Here is a 12,445-nt window from a genome sequence, read left to right as displayed (position 1 = left end):
CTGTCCCCAGGGAGAGCTCCATACACTCCAGCTGGTCTTTGACACAGAGGAAGACAACACCCCCACCTGTCTCCCCTGCCTGTCCTTCCTAACAAGTTTATAACCCTCCATTCTGACACTCCAGTTGTAGGACCCATCCCACCAGGTCTCCGTGATGCCAATAAGATCATAGCCCTGCAGGAACACACACATCTCCATGTCCTCCTGTGTATTCCCCGTGCTGTGCTTTTGCATAGATGCATTTAAGCTGGGCCTCCAGTGAAGGTAATTGACTAGCTGGAGGAGCTGAAATGCCACACTCCAGGTGCTCCCCTGCTCACCTGCATCCTTTCTATAGGCTCTGGGCATCTACTACTGGTGCCAGCATCACATTGAAATTGGTGTGTGGGATGAATGGAGGTTCCCTCCCCTCAGCTGTGGGACAACAGGACAGACCCTTCTGTTAAACCTAACAAAAAGAATGCAGTCCTGCCAGCCTGCCTACCCCACCTCCCACCCCCAGAGGGTCTGCCTTGCAAAAGACAGCAGGTTAAATCACTGTAGTTTTTATATCAGATAAGGAGCAGGGGCAGCAGGAACAGACCATTGTGTCAGCCAAGGTATCAGCCAAGGTAAAACTCTGGTACCTGGCTTGTGCATCTTGACTGCAAATTTGATGAGTGGCAATTAGCACGACTTCTGGAACAGGGTGAAGACTCTGTGGCCTGGAATTGTAGCAATAAGCCAAAACAATGGAGACAATGACACCTAAGGAATTCACAAAAAGAGCGACACTGGTCCTTTTCCCCTCTCCTCTCTTAATTAATATGTAATAAGAGCCTGCAAAGGTTCCAGTCAGAAAATTATTTATGACCTAGTCCCATCTCATCAATTACTATCAATTACTCTTAGAATCCTCTGTTTCTTTGGAGGAAGAGATCAACAGCTATCTGGACTGGTCAAATCCTCTCTTCTCCCCCAAAAGGAGACACCTTTTGGTAAGACTTGCAGCTCTGACTCTGTTGGATGTTTTTTATTTTATCTTTACTATCTTCACCTCAAATCCATGCAGCTGGTGAATTTATCAACGACTATCCAGAACTTGTTATTACTGTTGTATGAATAATTCATCTTTGATTTAAATTGCCTCAGTGAAAGCCCTTTTGGTGGGACTCTGAAGCAGCAACTTTTTGAAGCTGCCTCAGTGGAAGTCCTCTTTGGGACTCCGAGGCAGGCAAACGCTGCCCTTTTTACATGACACCAGCCACATCAGTTTAAAGCCCTGTTCACCAGTTTGGCTAGCCTATGGCCGAGGATGATCTCCTTTTCTGACAGGTGGATCTCATCAGCCTCCAGCAGACTAGGTTTGTCATATCTGGTTCCATGATCCAGATAGCCAAACCCCTGGACGTAGCACCAGTCACGTAGCCAGTCGTTGATTTGTTGGACGCCATTGGCCCTATCTATATCCCCTTCCCTTTCACGAGCAGGACTGATGAAAATACTTCCTATATCAGGCAGATATCAAATTATCAGGCAGAAGACTCCTCAACCCCTAAATTCCTATGGAACAGCAGAATTTATATGCCCTTCCAAATATAGCTGCTTTGCCTTGCAAACATTTGTGCAAAATAAGAACTCTCTTTTTATAGTTCATCTTGATAGTCATAGTGGAGCTGCCAGCATGTAATTACTGCATCTAAGATCTTGACATTATTGTAAATCAGATGTGTAATTTGAAATACACAATACAGATTATTTGGAATGTTGGTCTTTTAAGGAGCTTGTGTTATTTGAAGTAGAAATCAATTATCATTGTAAACTTCTTTAGCTATGTTTATGTTTGATTACAGTTACTGAGAAAAATGTGATATGGTGTACATTCAATAAAGTCCTACAGAAAGTTGCAAAGTTCTGCTTGAAACCTGTATTCTAGATGTGTTTTTCATCCAGGACAAAGCCTTTGACTAATAAATAAAACTGTCTCAATCAGCTCCTCTTGCATTCCCAGTCAGAGCTCCATGGAATCCAACTGATCATTAATATAGAGGGTGACACCCACTCCTCTCCTGCCTGTCCTTCCTAAAGAGCTTGTACCCATCCATTTTCCTTTTTCAGTTGTAGGAGTCATCCCACTACATCTCAGTGATGCCAATAACATCATAGCCCTGCAGGAATGTACATCTGTAAATCCTCTTGTTTGTTTCCCATGCTATGTGCATTTCCATGAAGGCATATAAATTGGGTCCCCACTGAAGCTGCCTTCCTGGCTGGGATTATGTTCTCCTTCATGTCAGATGTTCTCCTGCTGCCATGTGATCCTTCTACAGGGCATTTATTACTGCCACTGGCCTCAGGGTGATGGTAGTGGGATGCATTGAGGATTCCCTCCCCCAGCAACTCTAGTTTCAAGCCCTCTTTACTAAATTGGCAAATGTTCCATGGTCTAAGACGCCAAATCCCTGGATGTGGCACCACTCCTGTAACCATTTATTGATTTTCCCAATACAATTTGCCCTTTCAAGCCCCTTCTCTTTGTCCAGGAGGATGGATGATAAGACTGTCTGTGCTCCGGAGTCCTTCACTGCTGCTCCCAGGGCTCTGTAATCCTTTTTTATGTTTTTTGGCTTGCTCTTGGATGTATCACTGGTGCCTATGTGAAACAGCAGGAGCTGATAATAGTGGGACATACAAGGTTTGGTAGTCTTTCTTTGACCTCCTTGATACAAGCCCTTGGGAAGCAGCAGATCTCCCTAAAGAGTGGGTCATGTTGGCAAATGGGTGCCTCCATGCATCTCAGAAGAGAATACCTGTCTAAAGCGAAAACTGATGTCTTCCTTCAAGTCAGTTTCCACAAATGGGTTTTGAAAGCAAAGAACTCTAATATTTTGGAGAACATGATGTAGTAAAAGAGTGTTGTTGAAAATGGAGAAGTATTTTCAATATTTTGAGTATCTCATAGAATCCTTTTGCTAGGGCAAAGCCAAGTAAAGCCAACATCATTCAAAGAGATAACTTTTCAAAGGGATAACTTTTTTTTTTTTTTAAATCTAGCATAATTGAAATTAGTATAAAATCCTTCATGTTACTTTTCTTTAATTGCTACTTTAATAATAATGACTATTTTGTTGCTATTGTTATTGAATTTAAAAACAATTACTTTTTACCCCCTTTTGTCCATAGACGTTATAATTGTTTTGTTTTTTTAAAAATAAATTAATTAAAAACTTTTCTCTCATAGTTACTGTGTTGGTTCACCTGTTTATGTAGCTTACAAATGATAATAAAAAAGGTACTGGACAAGTATAAGGAACGAAAGTGTTCTCTATATCAGACAGTGGCAAACACTGGAAAAGCTAACTGAAAAGATCAAAGTCACATTAAAGATACTCTATTTGCAGAAGAAGTCATTGCATTTTATCACAAAACAGTTCAGATAAAGGGTCAGATCAGCCAGTTTCTATTAGAACTGAGTGAATTCTTTAAAAGCACAACAGATGATCTTTGCTCAAATTTCAGAGGGTTACTGACAAGATGGCTTTGGAATCTGTTGGTAAAAAGGCCTCTGCTTTGGAGCCTAGATCTTTTCAGGATAATAAGAAGAAATTATTGCAAAGAGTCAGTGTCTCTTCAAAGGAGAATAGACTGTAAGGTGAAATTCTAACCTTGTCTCTTCACTAGGCTTATAAACTCTCTGACATTGTAGCTTACAGGTTGAGACTATGAGGAGCCCATGGCCCTGAAACACTGGTGAGAAACACTGGGTTTGCCTCAGCTCTTTCCCAGATGCAGATCCTCACTCCCACAAAAAAGGAATCAGTCTGTAGAGCTTTTATTTCTCTTTCTGCACTAGCAGAGATATGTGGCCAATTAACACCTGCGGCTTACTTCACAGGCCTCTCTTGTGATCAGGATTCTTCAGGCATGAAGCAAAATTTGCCTTCTACACAGCTCTAACACCACTAGTAATCCATTTCCAGAGGGAAAAGTTCTAGCTTTCTTCCCACATGCACAAGTGACTAATTTGGAAAACTCTGGTACCTGGCTTGTGCATCTTGACTGCAAATTTGATGAGTGGCAATTAGCACGACTTCTGGAACAGGGTGAAGACTCTGTGGCCTGGAATTGTAGCAATAAGCCAAAACAATGGAGACAATGACACCTAAGGAATTCACAAAAAGAGCGACACTGGTCCTTTTCCCCTCTCCTCTCTTAATTAATATGTAATAAGAGCCTGCAAAGGTTCCAGTCAGAAAATTATTTATGACCTAGTCCCATCTCATCAATTACTATCAATTACTCTTAGAATCCTCTGTTTCTTTGGAGGAAGAGATCAACAGCTATCTGGACTGGTCAAATCCTCTCTTCTCCCCCAAAAGGAGACACCTTTTGGTAAGACTTGCAGCTCTGACTCTGTTGGATGTTTTTTATTTTATCTTTACTATCTTCACCTCAAATCCATGCAGCTGGTGAATTTATCAACGACTATCCAGAACTTGTTATTACTGTTGTATGAATAATTCATCTTTGATTTAAATTGCCTCAGTGAAAGCCCTTTTGGTGGGACTCTGAAGCAGCAACTTTTTGAAGCTGCCTCAGTGGAAGTCCTCTTTGGGACTCCGAGGCAGGCAAACGCTGCCCTTTTTACATGACACCAGCCACATCAGTTTAAAGCCCTGTTCACCAGTTTGGCTAGCCTATGGCCGAGGATGATCTCCTTTTCTGACAGGTGGATCTCATCAGCCTCCAGCAGACTAGGTTTGTCATATCTGGTTCCATGATCCAGATAGCCAAACCCCTGGACGTAGCACCAGTCACGTAGCCAGTCGTTGATTTGTTGGACGCCATTGGCCCTATCTATATCCCCTTCCCTTTCACGAGCAGGACTGATGAAAATACTTCCTATATCAGGCAGATATCAAATTATCAGGCAGAAGACTCCTCAACCCCTAAATTCCTATGGAACAGCAGAATTTATATGCCCTTCCAAATATAGCTGCTTTGCCTTGCAAACATTTGTGCAAAATAAGAACTCTCTTTTTATAGTTCATCTTGATAGTCATAGTGGAGCTGCCAGCATGTAATTACTGCATCTAAGATCTTGACATTATTGTAAATCAGACGTGTAATTTGAAATACACAATACAGATTATTTGGAATGTTGGTCTTTTAAGGAGCTTGTGTTATTTGAAGTAGAAATCAATTATCATTGTAAACTTCTTTAGCTATGTTTATGTTTGATTACAGTTACTGAGAAAAATGTGATATGGTGTACATTCAATAAAGTCCTACAGAAAGTTGCAAAGTTCTGCTTGAAACCTGTATTCTAGATGTGTTTTTCATCCAGGACAAAGCCTTTGACTAATAAATAAAACTGTCTCAATCAGCTCCTCTTGCATTCCCAGTCAGAGCTCCATGGAATCCAGCTGATCATTAATATAGAGGGTGACACCCACTCCTCTCCTGCCTGTCCTTCCTAAAGAGCTTGTACCCATCCATTTTCCTTTTTCAGTTGTAGGAGTCATCCCACTACATCTCAGTGATGCCAATAACATCATAGCCCTGCAGGAATGTACATCTGTAAATCCTCTTGTTTGTTTCCCATGCTATGTGCATTTCCATGAAGGCATATAAATTGGGTCCCCACTGAAGCTGCCTTCCTGGCTGGGATTATGTTCTCCTTCATGTCAGATGTTCTCCTGCTGCCATGTGATCCTTCTACAGGGCATTTATTACTGCCACTGGCCTCAGGGTGATGGTAGTGGGATGCATTGAGGATTCCCTCCCCCAGCAACTCTAGTTTCAAGCCCTCTTTACTAAATTGGCAAATGTTCCATGGTCTAAGACGCCAAATCCCTGGATGTGGCACCACTCCTGTAACCATTTATTGATTTTCCCAATACAATTTGCCCTTTCAAGCCCCTTCTCTTTGTCCAGGAGGATGGATGATAAGACTGTCTGTGCTCCGGAGTCCTTCACTGCTGCTCCCAGGGCTCTGTAATCCTTTTTTATGTTTTTTGGCTTGCTCTTGGATTTATCACTGGTGCCTATGTGAAACAGCAGGAGCTGATAATAGTGGGACATACAAGGTTTGGTAGTCTTTCTTTGACCTCCTTGATACAAGCCCTTGGGAAGCAGCAGATCTCCCTAAAGAGTGGGTCATGTTGGCAAATGGGTGCCTCCATGCATCTCAGAAGAGAATACCTGTCTAAAGCGAAAACTGATGTCTTCCTTCAAGTCAGTTTCCACAAATGGGTTTTGAAAGCAAAGAACTCTAATATTTTGGAGAACATGATGTAGTAAAAGAGTGTTGTTGAAAATGGAGAAGTATTTTCAATATTTTGAGTATCTCATAGAATCCTTTTGCTAGGGCAAAGCCAAGTAAAGCCAACATCATTCAAAGAGATAACTTTTCAAAGGGATAACTTTTTTTTTTTTTTAAATCTAGCATAATTGAAATTAGTATAAAATCCTTCATGTTACTTTTCTTTAATTGCTACTTTAATAATAATGACTATTTTGTTGCTATTGTTATTGAATTTAAAAACAATTACTTTTTACCCCCTTTTGTCCATAGACGTTATAATTGTTTTGTTTTTTTAAAAATAAATTAATTAAAAACTTTTCTCTCATAGTTACTGTGTTGGTTCACCTGTTTATGTAGCTTACAAATGATAATAAAAAAGGTACTGGACAAGTATAAGGAACGAAAGTGTTCTCTATATCAGACAGTGGCAAACACTGGAAAAGCTAACTGAAAAGATCAAAGTCACATTAAAGATACTCTATTTGCAGAAGAAGTCATTGCATTTTATCACAAAACAGTTCAGATAAAGGGTCAGATCAGCCAGTTTCTATTAGAACTGAGTGAATTCTTTAAAAGCACAACAGATGATCTTTGCTCAAATTTCAGAGGGTTACTGACAAGATGGCTTTGGAATCTGTTGGTAAAAAGGCCTCTGCTTTGGAGCCTAGATCTTTTCAGGATAATAAGAAGAAATTATTGCAAAGAGTCAGTGTCTCTTCAAAGGAGAATAGACTGTAAGGTGAAATTCTAACCTTGTCTCTTCACTAGGCTTATAAACTCTCTGACATTGTAGCTTACAGGTTGAGACTATGAGGAGCCCATGGCCCTGAAACACTGGTGAGAAACACTGGGTTTGCCTCAGCTCTTTCCCAGATGCAGATCCTCACTCCCACAAAAAAGGAATCAGTCTGTAGAGCTTTTATTTCTCTTTCTGCACTAGCAGAGATATGTGGCCAATTAACACCTGCGGCTTACTTCACAGGCCTCTCTTGTGATCAGGATTCTTCAGGCATGAAGCAAAATTTGCCTTCTACACAGCTCTAACACCACTAGTAATCCATTTCCAGAGGGAAAAGTTCTAGCTTTCTTCCCACATGCACAAGTGACTAATTTGGCAAAGGAGGACATGCACTTTGCCAATCCCCCCAGTACTCCCAAGGGGAAGTCCATGTGTTTTCCTAGATATACATTTCCCTATTTATGTCTCAAAGAAATCAGAATAATTGCTCTGTCCACCTCCTTGCCCCCAAAAGATGTCCCAATGAACAAAGCAATAATTCCCTTACTAGATTAAAAATTATTGTAAAAAGTGATAAAACAGGATTATAAATCATATTAAATATGTGAGGGTAGCAAAGTAGTTTCTGACCAGTATTTGGCACATGGAAAATACTTTTTCAATAGGAAACTGTACTAATAGTAACTGAGATTTAAAACAAAGTAAGTCATACAAATTACTTTATTTTTTTAAAGACTCTAAACTTGAATATGTCTCTTACCTGAACTGGGAGAATAATTTCTTTAATATGCTGCTGTAGTACCATGTTTGCTTCAAAACCTATTGCTCAAGGATCAAATTTGCATTAAAAACGAAGGCACTTATTTTTGTCAACTATCCATAGACAGTTTCTCTGGCTTATCTTGCACTGTAAATTGTCCTTGTTACAAGACTCATCCCTTTTAGCCTGACTTACAGTTCTAAATTTACTTTCATCCCACATAGGTCTGACATTCATACTTCTTTTTATTCAATTTTATTTTTTTTTTTACATCAGGAATGCAGAATTCTGAAGTTGAGAGGATTTTTATTTTTTTTAAAGAAGAGGATTTAAAAGCAAAAGAAATTAAGCCTCCATCATCTTGGTCTTTTCTCTCTAATTATTTTTTAGGAGTCCTATATTTCAACTTTGACAGGATAAGAAATAGTAGGATATGCAATATGCATATAATTGTAAAAGACAGCATGTGTAAAGCCAGAGAAATGGGTAGGAGTAGAATGTAAATACACAGTATGTCGATACTATAGTTTCTCTTAATAGAATTATTTTAATTAAAAGGAGATGTGTCGAGGCATGGTAATGAAGCTATTTCTTCATTGCAATTTCATAATGATTTCACAGTCTGAGTTTCTGTATTTTAGATTTGTGTTGGATTAAAAAAATCTTAACATCCAAGCAGTTCTGAACCTGGATTTAAGATCACCTGTGGGTTTTCAAGGAAAAAGCCCTATGGAAAATGCAACAGTAAATTGTTTATGCTTTTGTGTATAACAACAGGTATCAATCAAAAGTGGTTTTAGGATCCTTCTCACAGATAAAAAAACACTGTAATCTCATTTTAATTAAATTAAAGAAAGGAATAATTTTGAAAAATCTTTTTGCAATAGGTATATATTTTTTTACTCATCGTTTGGCAAAAAGTCCTTATTTTTAGGAGTGAAGAAAAAAAAATGAAAAAGGAGAAAATACATGCAGCTGCATTTGCGAGCCAAATCTACTGAGGGAGGCAAATTGAAATCTGCCTCAAGAGGTTCTTCTCATTCCTTTTTTTCCAAGCTTTCTTCACTTCAGCTGCTCCCAAGCTGTGGTTTGGTGCAGAAATATTAAAAAGCAAAATTCATTTGTTTTCAGTTAAAAGATTATTCATAAGTAATATAGTAATTTGAAATAAAACAATATGGGTTTGTTTCAAAAAAAATTTAAGACTGCTTCTTATAAGGCAGAATATGGACAGTTTAGCCACCAACTGTGTGATTTTGTGTGTGTGCAAATACCCTCCAAAAGATCTAGCTCAAACCAAGAGACAGTCTAGTTTTTGTGACATCGCCAGCTGGAAAGAGAGAGGGAAAATACACGTTTCTTTCCTAATTCTCTGCCTTGTATTAGCTTCTCTTTTGTTTTAATTAACCTACTTCAAGGCATCTATTTTGTATGTAAGAAGCCAGGAATCTCTTACATGACTTTGTCCAGGGTGTCAGCATTTGAGTATGAACTTGTAAAAGAAGTTGCAGGTGCCAGCAGTGGAATGTTTGAAACAGTGTAAAAGCTTTAGCCCTATGAAAATGCTCTGTAATAATAGAGTTTGAGCACTAGTCACCCATTTTAAAAGTATAGAATTGTCAAATATGTAATCATGCTGGTTTGATTTTGGTGTGGTTTGGTAGTGGAGGTGGGGCCCCTATAAGAAGTTATTGAAGGCTCCCTGGGCTCCAAAACTGCAGCCAAGCTTCTGGCCAAGGCCCAGCCATCAGAGACAGTGGATGCACCACTGCAATTGACATGGGAAAGAAGTGGAAACCTGAGAGTAAATGAGTGAGGGAGGAGGAGAGCAGAGGTGAGAGCAAGGAGAGCAGAGGTAGAGAGCAGGGGTGAGAGCAGTGCTGGAGCAGAGTTAGTGAAAAAGCAGGGGGAAGAGGTGCCCGAGCAGATGTTCCCCTGCAGCCCGTGGTGAGATGGGAGGCTGCCCATTGAGGAGCACGGTGGAGCTGCCCATGGAGGAGCACAGTGGAGCAGATGTGGACCTGCAGCCTGTGGAGGACCCTGCGCCAGGCAAGGTGACTGTTCCCAAAGCGGCTGTGACTCTGTGGGAAGCCTGCACTGGAGGAGTCTGCTCCTGAGGGACTAAACCTCCTTGGAGGGATACCATGTTGGAGAGATTTGTGAAGAACTCTCTCCCTTGGGAAGGACCCCATGGGGAAGCAGGGGAAGGCTGTGAGGAATCTTTCTCCCTGAGGTGAAAGAAGAGGCAGGAAGCAACATGTGATGCACTGACTCTAAACCTTGTCCCCCTGGGCCTCAGAAATAAAGTAATTTGGGCCTGGGAAGAAAGGAGAAGTGGGGTGAGGTCTTTTAGCTCTGGCTTTTGTTTTGTCTTTTTCCTGTTTGCATCTGATTAGTGATAAATTAAAATGATATTTTCCCCAAGTTGAGGCTGTTTTGCCTGTGACCATAATTGGTGAGTGAACCCACCTTGTCTTTGTCTCAACCATGACTTTTTAGTTGTTTTTTGTCCTCCCCATCCCAGGGGTGGGGGGAGGCGTGGTGGTGAGTGAGCAGTCCTGTGCTTCTTTGTTGTCAGTTAGGCCCAAACCACAACAGTAATGAATCACTTGCTCCTGTCATGAGGTTCCTGTTCAGTTACAATGCATTTATACAACACCATGTGCTGGTCTTGATTTACATACATTCCGATCAAATTGTTGAGGGTTTATTCTGATGTGGATGTTCTGGCAGTGTTGGTCATATTTATCAACTGTTTTAGTAGTGGAGGAAACCCACTCCAAGGGTCACAATCCAAGAAGGCATGGACTTAGTAGAAGAAAAGTGTAGCAGTAATGCCCTGTTTCTCCAGACTGCCAACTGCAATGCAAATTGCAAAAAAATAGCAGGTACTGCAAAATCAAAAGTTTTGCTGTAAATTCCATGATTTCTTTAGCGTTCTGTGGCAAACACATTACTTTTGATTTATATAATGCTGACCTTCTGGGGATTGAAACGACATAATCTTTAATGTCCCTCCTAACCCTAATCATTCTGTGATCTTAATTTGTTATATGAAGGTTAATTGTAAGCATAGAGGAACACTTAAGAGTTGATAGGCTTTGTGGGAGGAGGAGCACACAAAAACTGGCAAGAATATTCTGGACAGTTATGTGAGAAACCAGATCTGTCAGCATTGTGGAAGATAACCATGGAAAAGTCAACCCCTTTAAGAATTACAAGTATTTCCTTGTGTTGACCAAGCTATTCCAATTCATAATACATTCTCTCTAGGGCATCCCAGTTCTACCCCATCTTTGTGCTCTGGATTTCTGTCTCACCTGTATGCTTCCTTAGACAGAAACAAACAGTGGCATGTGAAAGGGAGGTGAGGGATTTCTAACACATCTCTGGTGAGAAGAGGAAAAAGAGCAATTAAAGGGTTAATGTCAGTGTTAGGTGAAGGTAACATGCAGAAGAAAAGGAACATGAAAATATTTGTTTTATTACTTACCTCAAAAATACTATTTTAGTCTCAGAAATCTGATTTCAGGCAGAAGTGATGAACAAATTGCTTTATACTATAGAACAGCACTGTAACAGTACGCTGTGAATTAAGGCAATTTGATTTCATTAATCAAGCTATGTGTGTTCAGATTCAGAAGTGCACGTCTTCTGACATCTGTTTATATCTTCCTTTACAATTTTCGTTGTGCTTCGTTATTTTTCCCTTATCACAACTCGTTTTAACTTAGCTAACTTTTTTTTCTGTGTGCATTATTCCTAACATCTTGTTCTGACTGTGAAGCCACCCGTGCCCTGTGCTGGCCACGTGCTGAGTGACTGCTGCTGGCAACGCAGTCACAAGGCACAGAGACAGCTCAGGGCTTGGCAGGAACAAAAAAGTCTGCTGGAGGAATTTGCTTCCCAGCATGAAGAAATTCTCTTTAAGATTATTTTGATCTTGCATGAGACTTGTGAAATACTGAAGTCATGTCAGGTTCTGAAATTATTATAATTTTCTCCTGACTTCTGATATTTTTTATTTTTGGGACAGCGCTGCTCCATGCAAAAGACAGCTGAACAATTCCATGTTTAAGTGGATACATTCCAAGCATACAATTTTCTCACTCCCTTCCTTCTTGCTGGAATCTGCGATGGATAGATTTACTGCAGATTTCAAACCTGTCAACACCCAGAAGTGTGACACCAGCTCCCAATTCATGTGAAAGAGCTAAGCTGAGGGACACGATAATATGTAGCAGGGGAAGACAGAAGTGCCGCAGAACTCATTTTGTGCAGTACAGAAAACTTTCCTGTAAACTCCATTTTGGAGTTGAGCAACTTAGTTATCAGCCTGCAGTTATCAGGGAGTTAGAAAGCAGCAGGGCAGGAGTTCACGACCTTCCTTTATGCTAGAACATTAAGAGCAATCTGTCTGTGCTTGTACTGCGGAGACTTTTACGAGCCGCTTAAACCAGAAAACTGAAAGTTGTTCCCCCTGCGTGTACCGCCCAGCCCGCAGCTCAGGAAGTCCGTGTTTGAAAGCCGTGTCGCTGCAGAGGAGCCTCACCCAGCAGCGCGGCTGGCGCGGGAGCTGCTCCGCGCAGCCGTGCCGGGCAGGGCAGGGCCAGGCAGCCGGGCAGAGCCGCGCAGGGCAGAGCCGGGCAGGGCAGGGCAG

The 12,445-nt window shown here is 40.9% G+C and overlaps 1 protein-coding gene across 1 annotated transcript in view; it reads left to right on the top strand.

Moving 5' to 3' along the window:
- Positions 1-9,737: 9,737 nt before the first annotated feature.
- Positions 9,738-12,445, top strand: part of ATP6AP1 (ATPase, H+ transporting, lysosomal accessory protein 1) — a 56,387-nt gene continuing 53,679 nt past the window's right edge. The window contains exon 1 of the mRNA XM_010004332.1: positions 9,738-9,839. Coding sequence (XP_010002634.1) covers positions 9,738-9,839 — 102 coding nt within the window. The remainder of the gene's footprint in view (positions 9,840-12,445) is intronic.

This window comes from Chaetura pelagica, unplaced genomic scaffold (assembly GCF_000747805.2).
Source record: "Chaetura pelagica isolate M959 unplaced genomic scaffold, ChaPel_1.0 scaffold68, whole genome shotgun sequence".
In the NCBI taxonomy this organism is placed as follows: domain Eukaryota; kingdom Metazoa; phylum Chordata; class Aves; order Apodiformes; family Apodidae; genus Chaetura; species Chaetura pelagica.
This window is presented reverse-complemented; position numbering and strand designations above follow the sequence as displayed.